The 27,591-nt window shown below is 39.7% G+C and overlaps 1 protein-coding gene across 2 annotated transcripts; it reads right to left on the reverse strand.

Annotated features, from left to right (window-relative positions):
- Nucleotides 1-3,615: 3,615 nt before the first annotated feature.
- Nucleotides 3,616-27,179, reverse strand: zfand4 (zinc finger, AN1-type domain 4). 2 transcript variants are annotated; one of them, XM_012966841.1, is made up of 10 exons: nucleotides 26,990-27,179; nucleotides 23,609-23,894; nucleotides 14,809-14,884; nucleotides 13,623-13,690; nucleotides 13,353-13,539; nucleotides 11,186-11,333; nucleotides 9,496-10,629; nucleotides 6,781-6,835; nucleotides 5,573-5,687; nucleotides 3,616-4,319 (listed from the first exon to the last, which is right to left on the reverse strand). In XM_012966841.1, exons 2-10 carry the CDS (start codon nucleotides 23,790-23,792, stop codon nucleotides 4,184-4,186), a joined length of 2,103 nt encoding a protein of 700 aa, XP_012822295.1. In that variant the 5' UTR covers nucleotides 23,793-23,894; nucleotides 26,990-27,179; the 3' UTR covers nucleotides 3,616-4,183. The 2 variants fall into 2 exon arrangements, with proteins under 2 accessions (XP_012822295.1, XP_012822294.1); XM_012966840.1 differs by having other exon boundaries at nucleotides 5,573-5,690.
- Between the last annotated feature and the right edge of the window lie 412 nt (nucleotides 27,180-27,591).

Genomic DNA, 27,591 nt, shown 5'->3' on the forward strand with positions numbered 1-27,591 from the left:
GTCTAACCTCATAGTTTAAACCTTCCATCCCCTTTACCAGTTTAGTTGCAGTCTCTGCACTCTTTCCAGTTTATTAATATCCTTCTTAAGGACTGGAGCCCAAAACTGCACTGCATACTCAAGGTGAGGCCTTACCAGGGACCTATAAAAGGGCAAAATTATGTTTTCATCCCTTGAGTCAAATTTTTTTTTTTACAAGACAGCAATATATTTGCTTTAGTAGCCATTAAATGATTCTGCCTAGAGTTACACAGCTTGTAAATCTCTCCTGCAAGAACAACACTTCTCTTTCTATAGATAGGTCTATATGTATGTATGTATATATGTGCACTGGGGTTCATTTGGAGGGGATGAACAACCCAACTTAATGTTACAATGCTGATACAATGCTTTGAAAACAGCCCAGTGCCCAAAAACTATGCGGGGGGGGGACATAATTAAACTGCATAGAGGTAGTTAGTTGTTTTTGGGGTCACCACAACATGAGGAACTGTATTAAAGGAGAAGTAACACTAAAATTTTTTAACTAAAAAAATCTATTCTACCCTCCCCCAATAATTGCCCTATCCTGAAAACCATTTGTTATTTTGGATGCTTTAGTAGAAAATACCTGTAAAAAAATACCTGCATCAACTATGCAGTGATTAATTGATCAAGCCTAGCCTGACTTTTGTAAGGAAGGAGTCAGGCTAGGCTCAATCAATCGATCGCCGCATAGTTGATGCATCTCCCGATACTTTCCCCGGCATGCCATATTGCCTTTGTTCAAATGACCGGAAGCCAAGTTTAACAGGTATTTTCTTCTAAAGCATCCAAAATAACAAATGGTTTTCAGAATAGGGCAATTAATGGGGGAGGGTAGAATAGATTTTTTAGTTACAAATTTTTAGTGTTACTTTTCCTTTAAAGTGTTGCGGCATTAGGAAGGTTGAGAACCACTGCCCTATAGCTATTTGTTGCATTAATACTTTTAGTTTACCCACAAAAAACAATATATAGGTTTTTTCAAGACAAACTAAGCTTTTAAAATATTCTAGAATTTTTGTGTAATTCCACTTCTGTAACATGATATAGGCTTCTAAATGTCTAAAAAATGAAAAACAAAATATTTTCCATAATATAAACAAATTTATCAGAAATAAAAAAAACAACTGATTTGGAAAGTCTCCTAAATGCGCCAATACAAAATATTTATAGTTTAGTGAAGATTTCTCATTGGTATAAGCAAACATTTTCAGCAGTACACTACTAAATTTCCAAAGCACTGCCCCAGAAAGCTGCATACTTTAGATTTCAAGGCCATATATTCCACTAACAGTTTACACTAGAAATCTATAGATTTTTGAAAAGAACAGATTGACAAATCCAGAATAGATAAAACAGACTGTCAACATATTAACAAGTTGCAATGCTTTCCTAAAGTTATCAGTTTTTAGAAAAATTTGTAAAATTTAGAAAAATTGCTTCAAAGCTTCCAGTCTAGAGCATCTTATCTCCTACCGTTTTTATAGTAACCAGATAAAACATCCTAAATATGAATGGCGTAAGTTAACCTAAGTATGTGGAATGTAGGGGCCCCAAAATGAGAATAACCCCTATATGCTCTATCATTTCAGCTCCTGCAAAATCAACACATTTACATCATTTTATGTGGGATAAAGCTATAAAAAAAAGTACACTCACCCCAGAAAACCATATATTTTTGGAAAGTACACATTCCCAAGTCGAAAAGCTTTACTAAATTAGACTATTTTACTGACATTTCTAAAAATAATCTCAAAGCTTTCACTTTGCAGCATCCTTTCCCACATATCATTAGGTACCAAGATAAAACATCCTAAATATGAAGACAAATATGAACTACTAAACAGATAGTTTAGGTTTATCAAAGCACATGGCACTTGACCCCAAAATATACCTTGTGCATACTAATTTCATGGCTTACATTTACCTAATTCATAAACACACAGCAGTTTTATGCGTGTAAAAGCTGCAAAAAAAAAAGTAGGGTGACCCCTGAAAACCATATATTTTTGGAAAGTACTCATTCAGACAAATCAGGATTGGCGAAATAATTCTTTCTACCCCAAACTACCAAACGCAGTGCCAAAACTACTCTGTGCCAGGTCCCCCTGCAAAAAAATCTTCAAGGGGCCTGGAGCAGAGTAGCAAACTCACCCAGCCTCCCATCCTGATGCGCCCTGCCACTGGCCTATAAAGTCACACTCCACGCCCAATCTCCTACCTTGGAGCTGGTGCAAATGGTCACTGGCCAAATGGCAAAGCTTTCGTAACAGTTTTGATAGCATTTCTAAAATTACCTAAAAATGTTGCAGTTCACCTCATTTATCTTGAACAGTTTCTTACATACAAAGGCACATCACCCAAATATGAATTCCAGAGGTCTGTACTTTGAAAAGTACACATTGTGAATCCAACATGGGTAAAGACACCTTTCTCATAAAAGTAAAGCTTTCCTAAAGTTATCTGTTTTTATGATTTTTCTGAAAATTGCCTAAAACTGTTGCAATATGCCGCATTTATTTCACAGAATTTCTTGCATACAATTACACATCACCCTAAATATGAATGCCAGAGATTTACTGAACAGTTCGGTGCCCAATATGCATAGGTTTATCAAAGTATGTCATATGTACGGACTCCAAATGAAAAATAGTGCATATGAACTTTCTTGCCTGCAAAAAGAGCCCCCATGACTGCGTATTGTGTCGTAAGACCCCCTAACTTTACAGAAACCCCCAGAAAACCACACACTTTCTAATCAATTCAAAATAGGTAAGGACTTCTTTCTACACCAAAGTACCAATCTGCAATGCTATGATAAAAACAGACTGGGAACAATAATGCAGGGTTAAAAATGCAAAAAAACCCCACAAAAATTGTGCAAATTAATGGTTGTGTATAATAGTTGCCAAGGAGGCTGTCATCGCTCAGCCACCTCTGCAGACAGAAACCTCTATCTGCCCAAAAACGTACATGGTACATGCTTGGCAGATAGAGCCTTTTTCTGCCAGCACGTATGGTGTACGTGTTTGGCAATTAAACGGTTAACTATCTTGCTCCTTTTTCCAGCTTTGAAAGATAAAGATTAGAATTTCTATCAAGGCCCTTTAATAATTATCTTCCAGTTTCTCATTCAAACCACTGCCTGGATGATAAATTAGACCCTAACAATTAGATAGCAGCAGAACAAATAGCTAAATAATTAAGAGAACCACAAGGAATACAAAATGAAGACCAACAGCAAATTGACTTCAAATATCACTGTCTGCATCATACTAAAAGTTGATATGAAGATGCATTTTGGCTTCTATCACCTGCTAGAACTACAAGATGAGTTCTCCGATTTGCAAACCGACTAGCCAGTCTCCTGCTTCTTCTTGTGCTTTTCTTCCCTTCTTCTCTTTTCACTATCTGTTGTGTTATTTTAAAGTATGCAATAAAAACAAATTACGTTATCAGACAGTATTTGTATGCAATTTGTATTCTGGTCCTTTCCTGGTAATAATTATAAATATCAATTTGCAGATTCAAACCTTTTTAATAATAAACTATAAATTTTGAAATAGAATCATTTCATTAATACAAATACAATTAATTGTAAAAGACAATATTTATTAGATATTTTTACAGCAATCAATATTTTAAAAAAAAACATTTGTGACATGTATAAAGGTTGGTTTACAAAAGAATAGGAATACTAAAGGACACAGTCGGTATAGTAATATTTTTGCTTGCTGTTTAGCATACAGCGTTGTGCCGGAAGTATTACAGAAATAATTTAAACAAACAGAAAAAAAAGACAATACAAAAACACAACGGGAATACAAGACCCCTTCCCCCCATTGCCTCTGATTATTCAGTAATAATTATTCAGTAAAGTGCATCTTTTGTAAGACTTGTCTAATGAAACAGCATTCTCTCCAATATAAAACACATAACAAAGGTAAATCAACGAGTGAAACCATTTTAAAACCACTATTTTTCAATTTAAATAATAAAATGATCCAACTGCAACCAGATAAGGAATATTCACATTATTTATTAAAAGAAAAAAAAAAGCAGGTGCCGACTCCTTGGCATTCCTTAATATGGAAACACAGAAAAAGTGATGCATGATTAGCAATTCTTGTTATTAGTGCAGACTGAGCAGTTTCCAGAGTTAGATTTTTGGAAGTCTGGGAGCGCTGATGACAGGATTTGCTTCCTGTAGTAACCTTCTTCCCACTGTCTTGTAGTCATAAGTGCAGTCATGGGTTTCTGCATAGCGATGAGCTGCACAAAAGTTGTTTCCACATCTGCAATGAGATAATGCTTTAATGAAGAAGGGTGCGTGGCATATGCACTTGGGAGTGGTCTACTAATGGTCTGTCTGACTAATACCTGTCTAAAAAATCCTGTTGGCCAAGGATCACAACAGTGAGGTCCTCTCATGATGGGACTGCCCAGGCCCCTTTTATTATCTCATTTCGGGACTGGGGCTAAAAGACTGAACTATCGCAGTGCAAACAAGAGGAACAACCCAACAAGTTTTAATACCTAAGATGCAAATCTTTGCACTTGAATTGTGCACATCTGGTAATAACTGTCAGCCCTGCATACAAGAGGGTCAGCACCTGGGCAGGGGTTAAGTAGAGGACTTCCTAGATTTTTGCAGCTAAATATGCAACTGGCCTGTTAGAAGATCAATTCCTTTTATATTCCACCACACAGATGCCATGCCTCCTTCATAGCAATAACTTTGTGGGAGATCATTAAAGCTGGTCATACAATTAAAGATCAGCTTAGTGAGGTTATCCACATGCATCCTCGTTCAATGAGATTTTCTAAACCTGCCTAATATCTAGATCAGGGATTCCCAACCTTTTATGCTCGTGAGCCTCACTCACAGATGTAAAAAGTGTTGGTGAGACACACAAGCATAAAAAAGATCTTTGGGGATGCCAAATAAGGACTGTGATTGGCTAATTGGCATTCCTGAGGGACCCATACGCAGTCCAATAAGCTGTTGACTCTGGAGGAGCCAAGTCAGCAGCTTTAATTGGCCACTGTATGGCCAGCATGTCTGGACTAAGATTCAAAACAGGCCCTGGGATATCAGGTACACAGAGGCCCAAACAGTGCCCCCACAGGCCTGATAAATATTCACACATCACATCAGTGGCACCTTACAACAGCCATTCTGGCATTTGCCAGAATCTACAGATTGCCATATCAGGCCTGATGGTCAGCTTAAGTGCCCATTAAGGCAATAGTGTCTCTGGGAAGACTAATTATGCCCCATGCAGCATTTTTTGTTGGTGTATTTCAGACAACAGATAAATACCTACTGCCCCTCCATTCCTGTGATGTAAATGGAGGCTGTCAATCCTCATATGAGCATTTTCTGGATAAAAACAGCTTGTCATTAGTTTAAATATTTGACATGTTTTATATAAAACTTTAAACCACTTAAAGTAATGCCTATTCAACTCACTGCTTGTAGTTTTTGTAATGGCAATTTTACAAATATTTTGGACAGAGTGTTGGGACATATAGTGTTTGCACTCGCCTGCACTCAAAGCTTGTTGCCAATCCAGTTTTCTTTCCACAGACAAAACAGTTCTTAGTTGTTTTTTTCTTGCTTCGAAAAGTTGACTTAACAGGAGCAAAAAGATGTGTTGCTTCTACTAAAACAGAATTAAAATAGAAAAGTGATCCACTGCTAAAGAGCAGACACATATCTTATGATAAATGAACAGTTGTAATGGGTCTAAATGTATATATGCACCTTACTGGCAGACAAGTATACTGTATTATGAGATAAGATTATTCCTAAGCATCTGATATTGTTTGTTAGACAATAATATGAAAAAAAAACAACAGGAACAGATATACAAGGGGATGGGTGATGTAATTCAGGAGAACACTTGGGTACAGGTGTGATGGGAAATGAGGCGAGAGTAAAGATTGTAGGGAGTGTACCACAGGACCATTGATCTAGTGTGACTGTGCCTAGACATTGGAATGTAGGTTTTTACTTTGACTGCCCATTTCCCCTACTAGCCAAAAATGATGTATCTATCTCTGTAAAACTATCCAACTCAGCAGTGTTACATTTCCAATGCTGCCTCTAAGTCACTCACTCCCAAGCCATGTGTTTCCATATTTGCTTATTTTCATCTTTAGTCAACAGCTATCGGTTTAACTAAAGACCAACAGCCACTGCACCAAAGGGTAAAAAAACAAAAATAATATTTTTTAACAATATTATTAATACTATACAGTATTTTGCAATGCTGAGGGGTTGATGGGGTGGTTTCTGAAAATAATTTGCAAAAGGACAAAAATGTAATATGAAGTACTGGGGTTCAGGGGCAATGCTGATGCCACCCGCCTCTTGAACTTGGAGCCACATCAGAAGTGCAGAGAGACAAATCTCCAGCGAAAACAATTAAAATTCAGCTCCTTGTATTAACAGGGGTGGCTTATGAGGCAAGGTTTTCATCAATCAAATAGGTCTGAATACATACTTGGCAAAAGGCAATTATACAAACTTAAAATCTACAGATATAAGGATGGTAACAGCACAGCAATAGTCATAAGTGTATTTGCCAGTTACATAACATTAGCTTTAACTGAATGTAACCTGTATCTCATGTTTTGGGTGTCAAAGGAAAAAATGACAAATCCTTAAGCTGCATCAACCACAGATTGTATTTCTTTAATTGTATTTTGTACTTATGTAAAAAAAAAGGTGGGGACAATTAACTTCCTTACCAAGGCCCTTTCCAGTGGCTTGATTACTCTCTGTCTCTCCATGGCCAAGTGCAGACTAAAATAAAAAATAGTAAAAGAAAGTAGTGTATATATAGAATTACACATGCAAATCCCATGATTATATTATATATATTTTTAAATTTTATAGAAGTATTCCCTTTTCCTTCCCACATGAGCTGGCAAAGGAAAAAGAAGATTCTTAAACATACTAAAGGTGCCCATACACGGGCCGACTATAGCTGCCAATATCGGTCCCTTGGACCGATTCGGCAGCTAATCGGCCCGTGTATGGGCAGAGCAGAGCTGCCTGGCCGACCGATATCTGGCCAGATCTCGATCGGCCAGGTTAGAAAATTCGGTCGGATCGGGGACCGCATCGGCTCGTTGATGCGGTCCCCGAACCGACTGCCCCATAAAGCTCAAATGTAATCCGATCGTTTGGCCCCAGGGCCAAACGATCGGATTATTTTTTTTTAAAGTAGGTGGGGATATCGGGTGAAGATCCGCTCGCTTGGCGACATCGCCAAGCGAGCGGATCTTATAGTGTATGGGCACCTTTAGTCTTAAACTGCCGGTACATGTGCCAACATACTGTCAACTCAGCCCCTCCACACCCAGTTGACAGCTTGCTTGTATATGGGTCCTACCCAATAGATATCTGGTACCTAAAAAAAATACTCACTAGAAAGAGAGAATATAAAATCACTATTTTGCATCCTACAGGTCTCTTGTATTAATAAATATAAAATGTGAGCAAAATATCTTCCCTTATGGCTATAAACTGCAGTCTAAGTTAGATCACTGCCCTGTGTGAAGTAATGGCCTTAAGACTAACAAAGCTGTAAGCCAATTTACAACCCTACTATGCTGTAAGCCAATTTATAACCCACTATACAGTGTAACCCTTCTTAAATAACACAGCTAAGCACCTAATACCTGAGGTCAGGGGCACAAAGGTGCACTTAAACTTCCTCTACTAACAATGGATAAATTAAGATGAAAAGCAAGCAGCAAGGCTCTCTTGCTCACACCTTCATGCAAAATTATAGGGCACCTAAGCTACAATGGTTTAAATAAATTCAATCAGCTGCAAATAAAAATGAATTGCTAGGTTAACTGCAATAATGTCAAAGACCACTCTACCTTGTAGGGCATCCATTAATGGGAACCATTTGTAAAATATATTTTCTGTTTTGCTGGCCACATGAAATTTATGAAAGACTCATGGGTCAATTGACTCAGTCCATAACTAGGTCAATCGACTGATCAATCCATAACTATTTACCAAACTATTAAATGAAAACAATCAAATTAAACTGGTAAAGAATGAATCATTAGGAAAGTGTGTTGCCAAATGAGGTAACCAAACTAACAGATCTTCTCCCAATATGCCCACCCTAGGGCCAAGCAATAGAATAACAATGGCAGGCATAGGCGCCGTCGGACCAAGGACTGCATCAACAAGCCAATCTGGTTCCCAGAAAATCAAACTCCAATCGAGATCTGGTCCATTTTAGGTCAGATGTTGGTCGAGGGTGCCCATACACTGGCAGATAAACTGTTGAATCGGTCTGAAGGACCTGAATTGGCAGCTAAATATTTGCCCATATATAAACCTTTAGTTTGGAGGTCTGAAATGGGGTCAGGGAAAAGAGTCTAACTTTATTGCCACTGATAAGCGGGAGAATCGGAGGAGGCTGTTAATTATGTAGAGCTGGCAGAGGGTATTTTCAGACAGAATTTGCACAATGTAAATGACAGAGCAAGAGCTAAAACAGCACAGAAATAAAGATGTTCATCCCACGCAGTCTCTTTGTCTGTCCTGTCTTCTGCATTGCTTTGTGCTCTTACACAGCTCATACAGTAATAATTCAACAGAACACAACACATAGCAGAACACAGCTATGCAATAATCATCATTTGTGTTAATTACTAATCAGCCTTATATTGTGACATTTATATCCTATATATGCAGTACATTATGAGTCAGTCCCTAAGCTCAGTAACTGACAGCAGTACAGAGCATGTGCATTAAATCAGCAAAAAAAGAAGATAGGGGTCTCCTGGGTGCATCTTTGGAGGTACAGATCTTCCCTGCTAAAGGGCTGTGGTTGCCTTGGGCTGGTACAGAGGAACAAAACATAGTACATTCTATCATCTAGGACTGTAAAAAAAGCTTAAAAGGAGAAGGAGAGGCTAATAAAGAGTTAATCACATGCTGCAGGCATACCTTCAGTTCTCTCAATAGTGCCCTTAAGTCTCCCCACATTTCTCCCGTTCAGATGATCAGACGCCTCATAGAAAAAACCACTGAGCTGTGTAAAGAAAGTTTCCCATCTGGCCTCCTGCACCGAGACCAAGACCAGTGTACATGCTCAGTTAGTTAGACTATGAGGACGCTTCCTGCTAAATTGGCTCAGATCCACATTCCTAAGGGGGGGGGAATGTGAGTTCTTAGCATTCTTGAGGGAGAGAGGGAGGGGGGAGCAGGAGAGGGGAGAGCTGCGTGTCTCTGGCACAGGAAAACAAAGACAACAAATCTTTTGACAGAGGACTCAGTGCAGCTGTATGGCTGTATTTACTTAGACCTTTCTGATAAAGCTTAATTAGTTTTTACTTTTCCTTCTCCTTTAATATCAAGAAAAATAACTGCAAAATATTACTATGACCCATTTACTTATCAAATAAACCCTTAAATTCATGCACATTACTCACAACAAATAATTCTGCAGCGTTGCATGAGGGTAGTATTTTTTTAAATCTTTCTTCCTGAGGGCAATGAAGGCTGTTTGATAGGGTAACAGTCGCTTTAGAAGGCCTTTCTGCAGTAGAGCTCTGCATAGTGTCCCGACTTGTGCATCGACTCAATGAACCAAAAAATCCCAAATGGTTTAGAGAGCCTATAGGCTCTTTAGAAGCCTTATTAGCCAATTCAGTGATGTCTCTAGCTTCCATCTTGGATATTACCTCTGACTGTTTTCCTGGAGAATTGACTTTTACTCCTCTAAACCTAGCTGTTCTTGAAAATGAGCGATCCGCTATATTACGTGCTTCAACTGAACGAAAAAGGTTTTGAGAAGTAGGTGTTCTGAAGTTTCCAGTTTCAAAGCATTTGGACTGACACTGCAGGCTGGGTGGGGACAAATGAGATATTTGAGAAGGGAAATTAACAGGTGTAAGAAGTTTGCTTCGTGCAGGACTTAAATCACTAGTGTTAATTCCAGTATCCATTGCTTCAGGATTCAAAGATTTTGACACCGGTCGAAGAGAAGTCTCAGTGGCCGAAGGATCTTTTCTTCCCTCTGTCAATTTGAATTCAGGCTTTACCTGTCCTATGGTGCAAACATTCCTAAAAGGTTCTATAGGTCTTACATCAGTTAGAAAATCAAAGGAATCTGTTATTGGGTGGGAACTTTCTTCATTAGACATGAAGTCCATATTTTGATGAAACATGGAGTCATCATCCATTGCCAGGATGTCTTTTTTCTTTAAATGTGCAACAGGAGGAAGAACTTTATTTTTATTATATCTTGGATTTTCCAGTTCAACACGGGAAACTGTAGGTGGTAAGCAAACACTATTAAGGGAAGGAACCACTTCAGGAGTTTCCCATCTGGCCTCTTTATTTTGATAGTCCCCAGCAATTGATGGTATTGTCCTAGTAGCAGCAGCAATGGCAGAAAGTGCAGTATGTGGCGATTCAGAGGAAAGTGAATTTCCAGGAGGTAGATAAGACTGTCCAATGTGGGGGAGAACCCTTAAAAGCCGATGACGAGATGACGACATTAAACCACTTGTTGGACGTGGTATCATGGGGGGTCTTGGTTTTAATTTGGCCATTTTCTTGGGCTGTGAGAGAGAACAGATATCAGTCACAAAGTATAGTAATTATGCTTTATGTTATGGAGATAAAACCTCTTTAGTTTATAATCTATAGATGGCATATAAAATAAGTGATAAGTGACTTTAACATGATGGGTACAAACATCTATAAAAAATTGCTAATAAAAAAAAAAGCGGATTTATGATCATTAAGCTTCTCTAAATACATTTCACAAAAAGAGTTCTATAGTCTATTGTACCAAGTTGGCATAAATTAGCATAACAAATCAACATGCTTTTTTTTTACCTAAAAATTCCTCAGTATCAACTATAACATTTTTTACTATGAATTTAGAACTTAGTCGTTCCTAAAATATAAAAAGTGGAAAAAGCAAAACAATGATTGCAAAGCCTGTATTCAGACATTTTAATTTTTCTTCTAATTTCTGCAATACCTACTTATGAAAAAAAAAAAAACTTATCCAAAAACACCATTATGTTTTACATTTTTATTAGAGACATTTATATTAGTAACCCTAGTGGGCCAGGTTAAAAATTTAGTAAAACACTCTTTAAAAGAAACCTTTTTATTGAGGTTCATGTTCTCCATCTTGGATTTCAGTAACTTCATTTTGTTCATAGTGATTGCATTCTCTATAATGTGTTGGCCAGATGGAGAACCCTCAGCTTCATCTTCATCTTCTGCATACAAATTATATACCGAAGCACCACTACAAGGAGGACAAAAACATTAACTTTCTCTGTTAAACACTGCATATGCACTTTTTTACACCTTGTCAAACCTGAATCGGTCTTAATTTTTTGTGTATTAGCATTACATAATTCAGGATTCAATATCTGATCATTACAAGCGTTTTGGGTGCAAGCCTACATGTCGTGGCATTATATGGTCAGGCCAACATTTGTACGGCAATGCAAATACATACAGCTAGGCTAACACACATCATTTTTGCACTGCCCTGCAAAAATGTTAAACCAGCACCTACGGTATGTGTCCCTTAATGACCCCTCACTTGCTTACTGTGGTTCCTAATTGGATACTTTTACATTAGTGGACCGAAAACACAAAAACAGTAACAGTGTACCCAAATTTCACCCCCCCACCCCCCCCCCAATTTGATAGGGTAACGGTCAGTGGACAATGGCAAACTGGAATTTACAATCTCATGTCTAATAATTCTTAAGCTACCTTTTGCCTCCGGTTAAAGTTGCAAATCCTGTGCATCAAACACCTTATTCAATAGTAAGCAGACAATAATTGCCCAGCTGTGCGATAATCAAATATCATTGGTTGCTATTGCTATCATGTAAAATAAGTGACATGTCTGTTGGTCCATACCTATATCAGGGAGATAAAAGCTTACTGTACAGCTAAGGTTAATTAACTTGAGAAGGTTACCATGCACACAGGGGGCAAGAGAGAATGAAAACACATATTTGACTTTTTTCTTTCATTAACTCTGTGCCTCTCTGTGCTCTAGAAGCCCATCCTCTTTAAAAGAAAGTATAGATAGTTTCAAACCACCACTGACATTCAATAACGTCTTCACCTCTAACATCATTTACTGCCCGTTTTTCTATGTAACGTCTGTATGCTTAATATATACTTTCATTTTCAATGATGAGCGAATTTTTTTGCCAGGCAAGAATTCACGTTGTGCCATTGGCAAAGAAACAGCCATTAGCGAATGTATTTGGAGTGAGCAAAAAAAAAAACCTCACAGTTGAGTTTTTCACTGCTTCACAAATTTTTCAGCAATGCCAAGTGGGACAGATTTGCATAAAGGAGAAGGAAAGGCTAATAAAGAGTTAAGTTCAAGCTGCAGGCATACCTTCAGTTGTCTCAATGCAACTTAAATTTCCCCATATTTTGCCTGTTCAGAAGGTCAGAAGCCAAACAGGAAGAAAAAACGCTGAGCTGTGTAAAGAAAATTCCCAGAATGCATCGCTCCTGCACTACACTACAACCTGCTACTCAGGAAGCGCATGCGCATTTACATTGTGCTGTGAGCGCGCTTTCCCATCTCACAAGCAGGAGTGGCTGGGGTAGAGTAGGTCGCGCTCGCGCCTAGGGGATGGAGAAGGTTTGCGCATGCGCATTAACTTACACGGCCCCATGTTGGACTAAGTTAAAGATCCACCATGGCGGTCGCAATAGAGCCAAACGAGCGCTCAGAACAAACAGCGAGTGCTCGAAAAGTACCAGCAAAAAGGTGAAAAAATGTCGACTTTTAAACCCTTTCCTTCTTTAACTATCCATTTATTGTACAGCAATGCAGAATATGCAACTAATAATAACACAAAGACAAGCGAGCTACCAAAACATACCAGTGCACTCTACACCACTACCATAGCATCTTGGTTAGCATTCATCCCGGTATAGCACGTTACATGCTCAGAGTGCTAATGGCTGCTGTAGGTAAATAAATGGTAAGCTCGAGTGCCAGTTACTGTGATGCTAAACAGCAAAAGGCAGAAAAAGGCTCCATAAGGAGATGTAAGCAACAACCTGTGATATGCCTAATGCAGGTATATCAGCCTTTGCACAAATTTAAAAATGTTAGCCTTCTTTGTGGCGCTTTAGCTGTTCTTTACCATAGGCTGATGGGAGATGTTTTCTCCGTATAACAATTTCTGGTGTTTTTACAGGTTTATGCACTAGAGCTGATAAAAGAGGTTATACATGTCAAACAAAACAGTACCAAAATTTCATACATCAAAAATCCTACCTGAGGGATTCAGACAGAGGAGTCAATGTGCCATCACCTCTGTCTACAACACGAAAAAAATTTAACTGCTCTCCTTCTCGGTACACCAAGAAGGTGACCTGTTTGTTTGAAGAGCCTTTTTCCCATAAATCCTCTCTTATAGGATCCATGTATTCTGCTATTTCCCTGATTGGGTCTTCAAGAGGCACTGGAGAAAGTAAAACAAACACCAAACATTATTACTAGTAAGTTACTGTTATACATAGTTGGTGTTATAATTTTAGCACATACCTCTGCGCGTATTAATTGGACCACCTCTCATAGCCAACACCATTTTCAAAGTGCATCCTTCAGAAATGCTTTAAATGGGAAAAAAATATTGCTTACTAACACGAGTTAAATCTTTGCACCACTGAACAAAAATGAAATTAAGAAGCATCAGCTATAATTTGAAAAACAAATGTTCCCCATTCTCTCAGTGTTTTTACACACTGCATAAAACATTCTGCAGTGTCATAGTCATAGAGAATACGTAGGAAGAGAATGACTTGTATAACCAGGTTCTCCATGCCAGCAGGTACTGCTATTACTAACTAGCAAAGCCAGTGTGCAGTCATTTAAAGGATACATAAGCCTTAAGAAAATATAATGTAAAATTGGTCAGGGTTATTTGTTAAGCACTTTTGCAAATTACATTATTACATGGTGTTTTTTTCTATGTCAGAGCGGTTTACATTTTTATTAACCGCCAATATAATTAATTTTGTTACAACATTACCACCCGCTGGTCAGTTCCTGTACAGTCATATACCTTCAGAAGGAAAACAGAGAAGTGTTCTGATGTTGCCGTGTTCTGTAAAGAGATCAGAAGCCTCCAATGCCCTTTGCCATCTCTTTCCTGAGCAAAGTAACATCAGTCTGCTCAAAAAGGTGTGTAAAATTAGGTGTCACAGTACTGCTGAAGCCTCGATAACATTAGAGAACCGACATGCTTTAAGAATAGTGTCAGTCATGTTACCTTGGATAACACTGCTTTTCTATAACAAAAACAAAAAACACTGGCCTGAGGTACTTTTCTAAGATGCTGCCATCTTTACTGCTTTCCCAGGAATCCCTTGTCACTGTCCAGAACTGGTGTATGTGTAGCATAGAACAACTGGAAACTAGAACATGTGTGTTATATTAAAATCAGGAATTTTACTATACTATCCTGGACAGCCACAAGGATATCCCAGGAAAGCTGTAAAGATAATATTGGTTCTTTTTTTTTTTTTTTTTTAAAGAGCCAATGGGAAAAAAACAAGCAATTGTGTTCACTGGGGTGCCTTAAAAACTGTTATTCTTAAGTGAAATTCTCTCATCCTTTAAAATTCTGCTCAAATTGTATAGTTTCTTATCGACTTGGCACACTGCATGCAGAGTGGAAAAACTTGTCACTGTCAAAATACTGTAAATCAAAAGGGTGCCATTAACTCACTTGTAATCACTTAAGCTACATTCATCCTCTAGTTCCATGTTGTTCCAAATTAAGTGCTGCTGGGCAACAGGAATACCTACAAGAAAACAGATAAACAATTTTCTTCTGTAGTTTTCTGGATTTTAAGTTCATAAAAGCAAGAAAAGAAATAATTTCCAAGAGAAAATTTAAAGAGGATTACTATGCTCATATCTTGGTAGATCCCAGCTGCAAATTAGGGCTCACCTGAAAATAACTGGCAGCCAGTTGAACCACACCAAAAATATGTGATTATGCCAGTGAAAATATTGGACCTCGTAATGAATATTGTCAGTTGACAACTGCACTGTGGTCTGCAACTTACTGTGCTACACAAATCCCCCTGCAACCAAACTGTTGGTCCAAATCAGACCAATTTTACCCAATACATGCATGTAATTAAATTATATATATTGTATATTTTCATCTAGATTATGGTCCAAGGTGGACTGAAACATGTAGATGCTTGCTCACAATATGAAAAAAAATCCCTTTTGCTGAATAAGGCCTGTAAGAGGAGTGTTCCTGTGGGTGGCAAAACACCCCAAGAGAAAATGAGTCCCATGGTTAAAACGCCCCTTTTATGCTCATCCCTCAGCACAATTACATTTAATTTTAATTCTGCAAACATTCACTTATCACTGTACGACTGTGTATTTGTTTTGTATATTTATCATTGTTTCGTAACCATGAAGGCACCACTTGGCATTTCAGCTGTAACCTGTGACCAAGTAGCTCTATTGTAACAAAGACTTTGCAGATAAGATTCAGTGGCCCCATGCATTGTTAAAGGAACAGTAACACCAAAAAATGAAAGTGTATAAAAGTAATAACAATATAATGTACTGTGGCCCTGCATTGCTACAACTGGTGTGTTTGCCTCAGAAAGACTACTATGGTTTATATAAGTTAGCTGCTGTGTAGCCATGGGGGCAGCCATTCAAATGAGAAAAGGCACAGGTTACTTAGCAGATAACAGATAAACCCCCATTATATGGGGCTTATCTACTAGTTATCTGCTATGTAACCTGTGCCTTTTCTCCAGCTTGAATGGCTGCCCCCATGGCTACACAGCAGCTTATTTATATAGTAGCTTTTCTGTAGCAAAACCACGAGTTTTTTGCAGAGCAACAGCACATTATATTTTAAACACTTTAATTTTTTGATGTTACTGTTCCTTTAAGTACATAACCTGTAGCAGAAGGTTTGAAAAAGAACTGTAATACAAGATCTTATTTTGACAATATACAGAAAATGTGAGTTTTGCTCTATAAATGTCACAACCATAGGTAGCTCAGAGGTTGGATAGGACATAGAAACTAATCTGCTGTGTTTGAAGGACTTACATGCCCACTACAGAAAGTGGCACTGTAACAATAAAACAGTTTACTCCCAAAAATGCATTCAATTTAATTTAGCTTTATATAACTACTCCTTACTATAATCACCATACATGATCACAAAAAAAGCTGCTCTACCCTATATCTGGGACTTTAGAATAAATTTGCTAACAGGCTAAGTTCTATCCAGGCATTCAGGCTTGCAGACCCACAAGGCTTCTCTGCATCTGCCCATGCACATTGCGTGCCAGTGTCCACTTAATAACTGCAAAAATTTTAGACATCACTGTACATATAGTTGAAATGCATCCAAGTACAGCACTATCAAGGATTCTGCACCAAATGCTCAAAAGCAGAACTATTTGGATCTAACTTCACTTCTGTTTTCAAGGGTATCTGTTCTACTTGTGCAAGACATGCTTTTAGCAAGCAATGCAAAATAGCCTGGCGCAACTGACAAGAAATGTTGAAATGCTTGTGTCTGGGAAACCCTTTGATCACGGAATTATAAATGCAATGAGTAATTTAGGCTATGAGTAATTTAGTTCATTACTTTATTACTTTCATTTAAATTAATTTATGCTACCATTTTTTTTTATAATCTCTTTATCAATTTTTATTTTTACATATTAATTGGTAACAATATTGGTGACATGGGTTACGATACATCTTGATAGAAATGATGGAAATGGATAATATATATAGTGACAGGTGGTAATTGAAACACAGTGGGAGAAAAGATGCTACCATTTTTAAAAGAGGCGGCCATTGATGGTGCTAGGGGTGAAGGAACATAATCCATGAACTTTAGTCAGAGTTATTTGCTAGACTGACTGCAGCTTTGCAGGTGGTAAGTAACGCAGATATTCTGCATGCATTGGCTGTTTACAGAATTCCCCATAGCGACAGCACAATAATTAGCATGTGCTAAACAATGACAAATAGCTATGGAAGAACAAGCTATAATTACTGGCCAGTGTTCCAAATGTCAGCTCTGTGTCACAAGCTGTACCACACTCACAGAAATGCTTCACATATAACAAGAAATTTTAAGTTAATACAGAAATTCCTTTTTAGCACTTTACATGTATCAGTGTGCCTCAGAATTTATATACAGTGGAGGAAATAATTATTTGACCCCTCACTGATTTTGTAAGTTTGTCCAATGACAAAGAAATGAAAAGTCTCAGAACAGTATCATTTCAATGGTAGGTTTATTTTAACAGTGGCAGATAGCACATCAAAAGGAAAATGGAAAAATAACTTTAAATAAAAGATAGCAACTGATTTGCATTTCATTGAGTGAAATAAGTTTTTGAACCCTCTAACAAAAAAAGACTTAATACTTAGTGGAAAAACCCTTGTTTGCAAGCACAGAGGTCAAACGTTTCTTGTAATTGATGACCAAGTTTGCGCACATTTTAGGAGGAATGTTGGTCCACTCCTCTTTGCAGATCATCTCTAAATCCCTAAGGTTTCGAGGCTGTCTCTGTGCAACTCTGAGCTTGAGCTCCCTCCATAGGTTTTCTATTGGATTAAGGTCCGGAGACTGACTAGGCCACTCCATGACCTTAATGTGCTTCTTCTTGAGCCACTCCTTTGTTGCCTTTGCTGTATGTTTTGGGTCATTGTCGTGCTGGAACACCCATCCACGACCCATTTTCAGTTTCCTGGCAGAGGGAAGGAGGTTGTCGTTCAGGATTTCACGATACATGGCTCTGTCCATTTTCCCGTTAATGCGAATAAGTTGTCCTGTGCCCTTAGCAGAAAAACACCCCCAAAGCAAAATGTTTCCACCCTCATGCTTGACGGTGGGGACGGTGTTTTGGGGGTCATAGGCAGCCTTTTTCTTCCTCCAAACACAGTGAGTTGAGTTAATGCCAAAGAGCTCTATTTTGGTCTCATCAGACCACAGCACCTTCTCCCAGTCACTCACAGAATCATTCAGGTGTTCATTGGCAAACTTCAGACGGGCCTGCACATGTGCCTTCTTGAGCAGGGGGACCTTGCGAGCCCTGCAGGATTTTAATCCATTGCGGTGTAATGTGTTTCCAATGGTTTTCTTGGTGACTGTGGTCCCTGCTAATTTGAGGTCATTAACTAACTCCTCCCGTGTAGTTCTAGGATGCTTTTTCACCTTTCTCAGAATCATTGACACCCCACGAGGTGAGATCTTGCGTGGAGCCCCAGAGCGAGGTCGATTGATGGTCATTTTGTGCTCCTTCCATTTTCGAACAATCGCACCAACAGTTGTCACCTTCTCTCCCAGCTTCTTGCTAATGGTTTTGTAGCCCATTCCAGCCTTGTGCAGGTCTACAATTTTGTCTCTGACATCCTTGGACAGCTCTTTGGTCTTTCCCATGTTGGAGAGTTTGGAGTCTGCTTGATTGATTGATTCTGTGGACAGGTGTCTTTTATACAGGTGACTAGTTAAGACAGGTGTCCTTAATGAGGTTGACTAATTGAGTAGAAGTGTCTAACCACTCTGTGGGAGCCAGAACTCTTAATGGTTGGTAGGGGTTCAAAAACTTATTTCACTCAATGAAATGCAAATCAGTTGCTATCTTTTATTTAAAGTTATTTTTTCGATTTTCCTTTTGATGTGCTATCTGCCACTGTTAAAATAAACCTACCATTGAAATGATACTGTTCTGAGACTTTTCATTTCTTTGTCATTGGACAAACTTACAAAATCAGTGAGGGGTCAAATAATTATTTCCTCCACTGTAGGTGTACTTTTCACCACAGTGTATATCAACTGTGCTGTTTAAAGGTCCTTATCCAGTGCTGATATAGTCCTTTTCTTAGCAACTATGCAACTGGTTTTCATTTTCATAGTTTTTGGAAAAATCTGCCTTCCAGTTTTGCTTCCTTCCAGCTTGCAATTAAAGAAGGAAAGGTATATAATTAACCAATAGTCAATAAATAGATACTCAGCAGCTCTCCTATGCTACCTTTAATTACCTGCCCTGTTCACCAAACTTCTAGTTCTATGCAAAAGAACTTTAGGGTATTTGTAATAAGTTGAATCTGCCATCTTTCCTTAGAAAGAAACTTACATAACTTATTAAAGCCACTGACCCCCCCAATTAAAATTAAAATAGTTATTAACTTTACTGTTTTCATGAACTACTACTACTAGTTACTGTTTACTACTGGCTACTAGGCCCCCCAGCAAGATCTTTGAGCCCCTAAACTTATGCAGTTTACTAAATTTATGCAAAAACTTATGTAACTTCCATATCAAGCAATGAGAGCCGGAACATGGGCATTAAGGAATGTATGGTTTAACCTTAGGGTAAACTCCACTGCCCCCCAATAAACTTACCCTTAATTAGCATGTTTGTCCACAAACTGTTAATATGAACTGCTTATTACAGAGTAACATCAGCAGTTTATATTGCATACAAAAAGGTGTTGCAAAAAAGTTGGTACTGCTGCTTGTGTTCATAGGGGGTTCCATATAAATAACTTGTATGGGGCCCCAAAGCTTCTGATGACAGACCTAAAACTAGTTGATATTATCCAACTATTGAGGTAACAGAGAAGCTGTGGATCAGTTTTGACTCTTAGAAGCACCATAAAGCTGCACAGTGAAGTTTAAACAGTTCTACATAAGCGCCTTACTGCTAATGTCCTTGTGCATTTTAACATTATTTGCCCTTTGAAAACAGTCTAGTTAGTAGTGGGAGATATGAGGGGGTGTGTCAATTTTTTTTATTCACACCCTGCCCTTTTCATCTCCCAGTCTCTCATACTAACCACTGGCTGACACATTAAATTGTATCATAGCAACCATATAGCTGGTGAATTTCTCGGAGACAAGAAAAGTTTAAAAGAAACAAAAAATTAAAAAAAAAAAAAAAAAAAAAAGCTAAATAAACACAAAAAAATACATAAAATAAAGACCAACTGCAAACTGTTTCAGAATATCACTATTTATAGCAAACTGAAATGTAGTTTAAAGGTTAACTACCCCTTTAAAGGAAGAGAAAGTTGCAAGATAAATTAAAAGTCATCTTAGGCCATGACATGCAATGCAGTCTAGTTGGTGCATGCTACAGTGATGGTTATCATACACCAGTGCTGTCCAACTGTATGATAACAGTGATGGTTATCATACACCAGTGCTGTCCAACTGGCGGCCCGCGGGCCGACCCCCCTCTGTGTGGCCCCCCACCTGTCTGGCTGCTTTGATGGCTTACTCTTGTGTAAGCTTTAAATGGTATCAGTACTGTGATTAACTGCCCCCCCTTGCATGGTTCTCACCTCAGATTCAGGCTGTAATCAGGCTGTATTGTTTTAATATGTAATCCCCTGTACTGTTCACACCTTTTAATCTCTGCATTGTTCACCCCCTGCAGTGTTCACACCTCAGGCTCAGGCTGTAATCATTGTTCCCCTGTTCACAACTCAGGAGCAGTAGAAACCCACAAATAATCCCTGCACACTACAAAAAGAACATATACTGAGGTGGTACTGCAATTAAAAAGTTTTTTAATATATAGTTATTGTGCAGACTGTAGGAGCAGTGCCAGCATTGTGTCACTGTAGGCTGCCTGTGTGTGCCATACACACGGGCATCATAGGGCAAGCAGAGTATGGCACACACAGGCAGAGTAGGGAAGGCAGAGTATGGCACACACAGGCAGGGTAGGGCAGGCAGAGTATGGCACACACAGGCAGAGTAGGGAAGGCAGAGTATGGCACACACAGGCAGGGTAGGGAAGGCAGAGTATGGCACACACAGGCAGGGTAGGGAAGGCAGAGTATGGCACACACAGGCAGGGTAGGGAAGGCAGAGTATGGCACACACAGGCAGGGTAGGGAAGGCAGAGTATGGCACACACAGGCAGGGTAGGGAAGGCAGAGTATGGCACACACAGGCAGGGTAGGGAAGGCAGAGTATGGCACACACAGGCAGGGTAGGGAAGGCAGAGTATGGCACACACAGGCAGGGTAGGGAAGGCAGAGTATGGCACACACAGGCAGGGTAGGGAAGGCAGAGTATGGCACACACAGGCAGGGTAGGGCAAGCAGAGTATGGCACACACAGGCAGGGTAGGGAAGGCAGAGTATGGCACACACAGGCAGGGTAGGGCAAGCAGAGTATGGCACACACAGGCCAAGTTTGGCACAAACCAGCCAAGAATGGCACACACAGTCAAAGTATGGCACACGCAGGCAGGGTAGGGAAGGCAGAGTATGGCACACACAGGCAGAGTAGGGAAGGCAGAGTATGGCACACACAGGCCAAGTTTGGCACAAACCAGCCAAGAATGGCGCACACAGTGAAAGTATGGCACACGCAGGCAGGGTAGGGAAGGCAGAGTATGGCACACACAGGCAGAGTAGGGCAAGCAGAGTATGGCACACACAGGCCAAGTTTGGCACAAACCAGCCAAGAATGGCACACACAGTGAAAGTATGGCACACGCAGGCAGGGTAGGGAAGGCAGAGTATGGCACACACAGGCAGGGTAGGAAAGGCAGAGTATGGCACACACAGGCAGGGTAGGGCAGGCAGAGTATGGCACACACAGGCCAAGTATGGCACAAACCAGCCAAGAATGGCACACACAGTGAAAGTATGGCACGCAGGCAGGGTAGGGCAGGCAGAGTATGGCACACACAGGCAGGGTAGGGAAGGCAGAGTATGGCACACACAAAGGCAGGGTAGGGCAGGCAGAGTATGGCACACACAAAGGCAGGGTAGGGCAGGCAGAGTATGGCACACAGGCAGGGTAGGGCAGGCAGAGTATGGCAGGTTTTTGCTGTACTACAACCATTAATATGGGTATGGTCAGGTGATAACATGGGTGTGGTTTCAAGTGGGTGCGGTTTCAAAAAGGGGAGTGGTCAAAACTGGCTTCCATTATCGGCCCTCCACCACGTAGGTCGGAAAAATTCCGGCCCTCGGTACAACAGAAGTTGGACAGCACTGTCATACACTATAATGGAAACTGGCTACTAGGAGTTCCAGGGTTTTGTTTTTTAACCAGAAGTCTGCTGCTTGAATGGGGCGCTCACCAGGATTTTTAACTAACTACCATTTTTCTCCATTATTTACAATTTCATTATCATAAAAAAAATGTTTCAAACCTATGCAACTGCATGCTAAATTACGTTAGGGAAAAAAAAAAAAAGTTAACACTACAGTCTAAAAATAGCAGAAACACTTTAAGATGGCCACCTACCGACCGACTCAAACTTTCCAGACTGAGTTGGCAGCTTATTGGCTGTGTAATGAGCCTATCAATGACCCTCTGTGTCTGATATCTGGCCAAAAACAGATATCAATTATGCAGCTTTGATTTCCAGATCTGATGAGAACCCCATCAACGTGTTGATCTAGTCCTTACCCAACATGCCTCTTTGCCCTTCTGTATGATCCTTCTGGGCCAATGATAGGATCAGCCCAATTGCACCCAAATGGTAGCCAAAACAGGCCCAAATCCAGCAACCAAAAAAATATATCTTATCGGTTGCTATGATGTACTGTACATGGGAAAACATTATGTCTATTATTACATATTAGGTTAACTGTCTGTGTGTAATTCAAGTTCCTAACCTCTTAAGCAGGTTTGGAGTAGGTTTCATCATTTTAGGCCAACCAATTGTTACACAATTTGCTTGTGGGTTTCATAGTTTTCTGGCCTGGAACAGCATAAGCTAAAGCGGTTTTGATTTTGAATTCAACAAAACACAAGACGCACAGAAAACAGGTTTTAAAACCTAAACAGACATTAGGGTTGATTCACTAAAGGTCGATATTTTGAGCGCTAATTATAGCATGCATTAAAAAATTTTATCGATTCTTATTTTTTGCGACTTAATGCACGATTCACTATAGGGTGCTTGCGTTAATTAAGACTCAATGTTGTTTGCGTTATTTAAGTCGCAATGAGCATTTTTCTTGTGTTATTTTCCGCGCGTGCGTTAATTCCCGCTGCGCACGATATATTTTGTCGCTTGCTATATTACCGCATGATTTAACACACGTAACCATTACGTTCGTAAAACTACTTTTCTGCAAATGACCATTCCCCTGAAAACTGGAGGCTGCATCACTCTAGGGCCCACTGCAAAGTCCATATTGTGTTGCCAAAAGCTCACAAACCACAATTTTCTTTCAAGTACCGCCTGCCCCAAGTAGGTGTTAATTTTCACACAGACTAATGCGATATTTAGCGCGTCTAACGCTTCTTATGTGTTTGTGAATCATGCGTTAGTATTATTTCTATGCAAGAATTAATGCAATGCATTAAAATTAACGCCTTGCGATCATGCGGTATTTAATGCACGTGATAATACTTTAGTGAATTGAGCGTTATTTTCCGCGTCAATTTTAACACAAAAAAGCATGCGATAACGCTTATGGCACTTTAGTGAATCAACACTATTATGTGAAAAAAGCATTAAGTCAAACACAAGGTTTAGTACCTTCCAGTCTTTGGATTTTTGATTTTACGGAAGCCACGGTCTCATAGGGCGACACTCGAAGCTCAAAACAGGTCCCAGTAAGAGTTTCAATAAATAGCTCCATTGTCTCATAAAAAGGTAGTTTGCAGGGAAAAGATCCAATGTTATCTTCATTAAAAAACGGAGGTTCTTTTTTGCTTGCCATTGTGAAGGTTAACTTTTTTGGGTAAAAACGGGGGAGTAAGGCTAAAAGTAGGTAACCTCAAAAAATGGCAAAATTTTGCTGTTCATCATTTAAAGTGCAAACCTAGGGAAATGAAAAGACAAACTTTAACAAAGCAATTAAAAAGCCTAGGATTGAGAAACACTGGATATAGGGTAACATCAAATCTTTTTTTTTTTTTTTTTTTTTTTTTCAAAAAATGTCACAGTTAACTATTTTACTTTCTTCATAGATGTTGCCTTTAAATATTTGGGCAGCAAAGTGTCAATATTGTCACTAGTGCCAAGACACTGCAAGGCATGCCTACTATAACATTTGCTTATATTTTAAAAAATCTAATGCTCTGTAAAAAAAAGGATATAAGCAAGGTTTAAAAAAATCATAGGACATTTTTTAAAGGAGACATTTTATATAAAGTTCATATTCGGTTATAATATTCAACTGCCCTCAAAATGAAAGATGTTTTGAAAGCATTTGCCAGAGTGAAATGAAACAAAGTGGTCACAGCACTGACTGACAGGCTTTACTCCTGTGTTTCTCTGCTTGTGCTGCAGGGGGGGGCAGTAGAGCAGGAATGGACTGCCTGTGACATTGCTAAGCCCCACCCACTCAATGCATATTCACTTCCCTTTAAGTAGGTGAGGTTGTGCCATTGAAGTCAATGGAGGCAGAGGCCCAAAGCTACATACTGAAGAGTCTAAATGGGAAGCTGGCATAAGGTTTGGGTAGAGCACAGTTTTCAAGCTGTTATGGACATATTTGAACCCAAAGGTATTAAAATAAAAGCACTTCCTTCTATTTTACATGGTTAAGTGCACTGTAAAAAATTTATGGTAAGCTTTAAGCTTCAGCTACTAATACACAATGTTGGCAAAGTGTAGGTGCATCAGCAGACAACTGCAAATTAGTAAAGTAGATATAAAAGTATAAGGACACTAATGCAGTATCAGTCTGAGCCAGTCAGTGCATAGTGGGAGGACATGAAGGTGCTCTTAAAAGAAATGCTCTATCACACACATGACACAGACATGAAAAGCAACTACCACTCAAATGCCAAAACAAGCATTTCTGAGCAATGTCGCCAAAAGCTCTACCATAGCAGAGCATTTCCCATTCTTCACTATAGAAAGAAATAACAGTTGATCACTTAACGTTGCTGTTTTCTGTGATGGTACAGTGGCAGTCAAAACGATCCTTATGCCACAAGCCTTAAAAGTGTACAGTAACTCAAATAAAATAAACAAATAAAATATATTGTAGCCTGTCTAGGCCACGGCCGAGTGGGTTGGTTTCACTGTTTTGAACCTATGCGCAATAGCTGGCAGAGAAGATGCCAATATTGCGCTGACCCTCCTGTGAATCCTTGCTTTCTACAGCTATACAATTCCAGATGGCAGGTCCAAATCTGCAAGTAGACGTTTCCAAACAGAACCCCCACCAAGTGGAGATCAAATAAGTGGATGGGGCCCAGCCTGAACAGAATCTGGGTAAAATAGGAGTTGAATGCAATGCTGAATTTGCAGACCACTACTGGAAATCTACAGTACTTGCTATATACCAGAGGGACTGCTAAATGATGCCATAGACAGTCACTATTTATTGGACTGGTGAAAGGCTGTTTGGGCCTCTGTGTACTTGAAATGCCAGGGCCTATTTTGAGTCCCAGCCTGAGACTGATTATATGGATATAGATCTTAAAGGAGAAGGAAAGGGTTAGTAAAGCGACCCCATAACTGGAAAGGCCTCATGTCCCTGTAGCTGATCGCTACCTTTTTTTATCTGGAAAGCCAGTATATTGCCTGCACTTCTTGATTTTCTAAACCGCTGTATTTCTTCTATTGCGGCCACCATGTTGGATATCCATAAGGAAATGCGCATGCGCAAACCTTTTCCCTCCCCCTAGATGCGAGCACGCATCTACTCAGCCCCAGCTGCTCCTGCTTGTTATATGGAAAGCGCGCTCACAGGGTATGTTCAGTGCGCATGCGCTTACTCGTTAGCTGGTCGTAGTGTCTGTGCAGGTGCAATGCATTCTGGGAGTCTTCTTTACACAGCTCAGCGTTTTTTCTTCCTGTTTGGCTTCAGATCTTCTGAACAGGTGAAATATGGGGAGACTTAAGGGCACTATTGAGACAACTGAAGGTATGCCTGCAGCTTGAGATTAACTCTTTATTAGCCTTTCCTTCCCCTTTAACCCCATTATGTGCTTGTGTGGATTTTCTTCCACACACCAAAAAGGCACAGTGTGCATAAATGCGATAGGGATTTAAGTAGAGTCCCAGGAAATGATGTAAATGAGGTATAATCTCTGTAAAGTGCTGCAGAATATTTTGGTTTTATATAAAGGATACTAATATCCACCTCACTATATGATTCTGAATTACCCCTTTACCATTGCACATCTTTTTTGCGTATGTTGAAAGTTCCTAATTACCTAAGTTCACAGGACCATGGGTGCGGCCATAGCACTTGCACCTATGCTCGCCTGAAAGATTGTTAAGGGTGTGAGGAAGCAAAAGCAACAAATGAAGTTATAGATTTTGTTAAGCCAGTCTGTTTTCCTTATCATCCCTGGAATGTCTACCTGGCAGGCCTAATACATTCAGCCCTAACAGAACTACTGGAGCAAGGAGTGGACATTGGCCTTGCCTCACCAGTGCCATAATGCTGACCTGACTTGCTCATTATGGGGAATCCCTATAAAATTGTATAACTAATGTTATTTGCAGTTTTCAAATATTTTTTTCTGCTTAAAAACTCTCTAGCCCATTTCTTTGGCACTAACAATCACAGCAAACAAGTGTCTTGGTGCTACCAAAATGTGGTGGGAAACCTAAAGCTACCACTAAACTATGATTGATTGTATAATGCTGCTAACCTGTATAGTTTGGTTGAATTGTGCAACACAGCAGGTTTTCCAATGCCACTTTAACCCAAATAAAATTTTCTTAATTGCACAAATGTAAAATAAATTGCTGCTTCTGTATTCTGAACTTTAATGTGTGCCTAATCATGTGGGAAAGAAGAATATGTGTGTGCGTGTGTGTGTGTGTGTGCGGAGTCAGGCAAGGCTGAATCTAAGCAGCTGTATATACAAGATTATTCGCACCCTGGGGTTTATAAGGTACGAGCTACGGTTTCCTTTGCTATGCTTCAGCCAAGGGGAGGCCACTACCTACCTTTTCATGCCTGTATGTGGATCACATATTATGGGACAGGCAGCCCAAATGTGACAGTAGGGCCCGACTGAGGCAAGGCGGCGAGGTATTAAGCGCACCAAGAATGTAGCGTCTAGTTCCTAGGTAGCGTTCACTTCCTATCCCGCCCACACCGCCGCTGACGTCACATGTAGCGTCATGGTACCACGTGACTGCCCATATCAGGGAAAGGAGTATGAAGGGATAGGAAGTGAGACAAAAGGGAGCGGGGGATATAGTGGCAGCTGTACTGTGTGTGTTCTGTGTGTAAAAGAGCAAAAGAATACTGTTCATCAGTCCATAGGCAGATTTTCAATAAAGCTAGGGGAGACTAAGCCTCCACAAACCTGCTTGGCACCTTAAAAAAACAAAACAAAAAAAAACTCACTTTGTTTCTGCACTATCCTGCAAATCATCTGTACCTACAAGCCATTCTGCTGTGCTCCGACTGGATCTTTCTTCTTGTGGATTCTCCAATCAGAGCACAACTTTCTTGACAGACAGTAAAGGTCCCCATACACTATAAGATCGCCAAGCGAGCAGATCTTTACCCGATATCCCCACCTACGGGTGGGCGATATCGG

Source organism: Xenopus tropicalis, chromosome 7 (genome assembly GCF_000004195.4).
Source record: "Xenopus tropicalis strain Nigerian chromosome 7, UCB_Xtro_10.0, whole genome shotgun sequence".
In the NCBI taxonomy this organism is placed as follows: Eukaryota; Metazoa; Chordata; class Amphibia; order Anura; family Pipidae; genus Xenopus; species Xenopus tropicalis.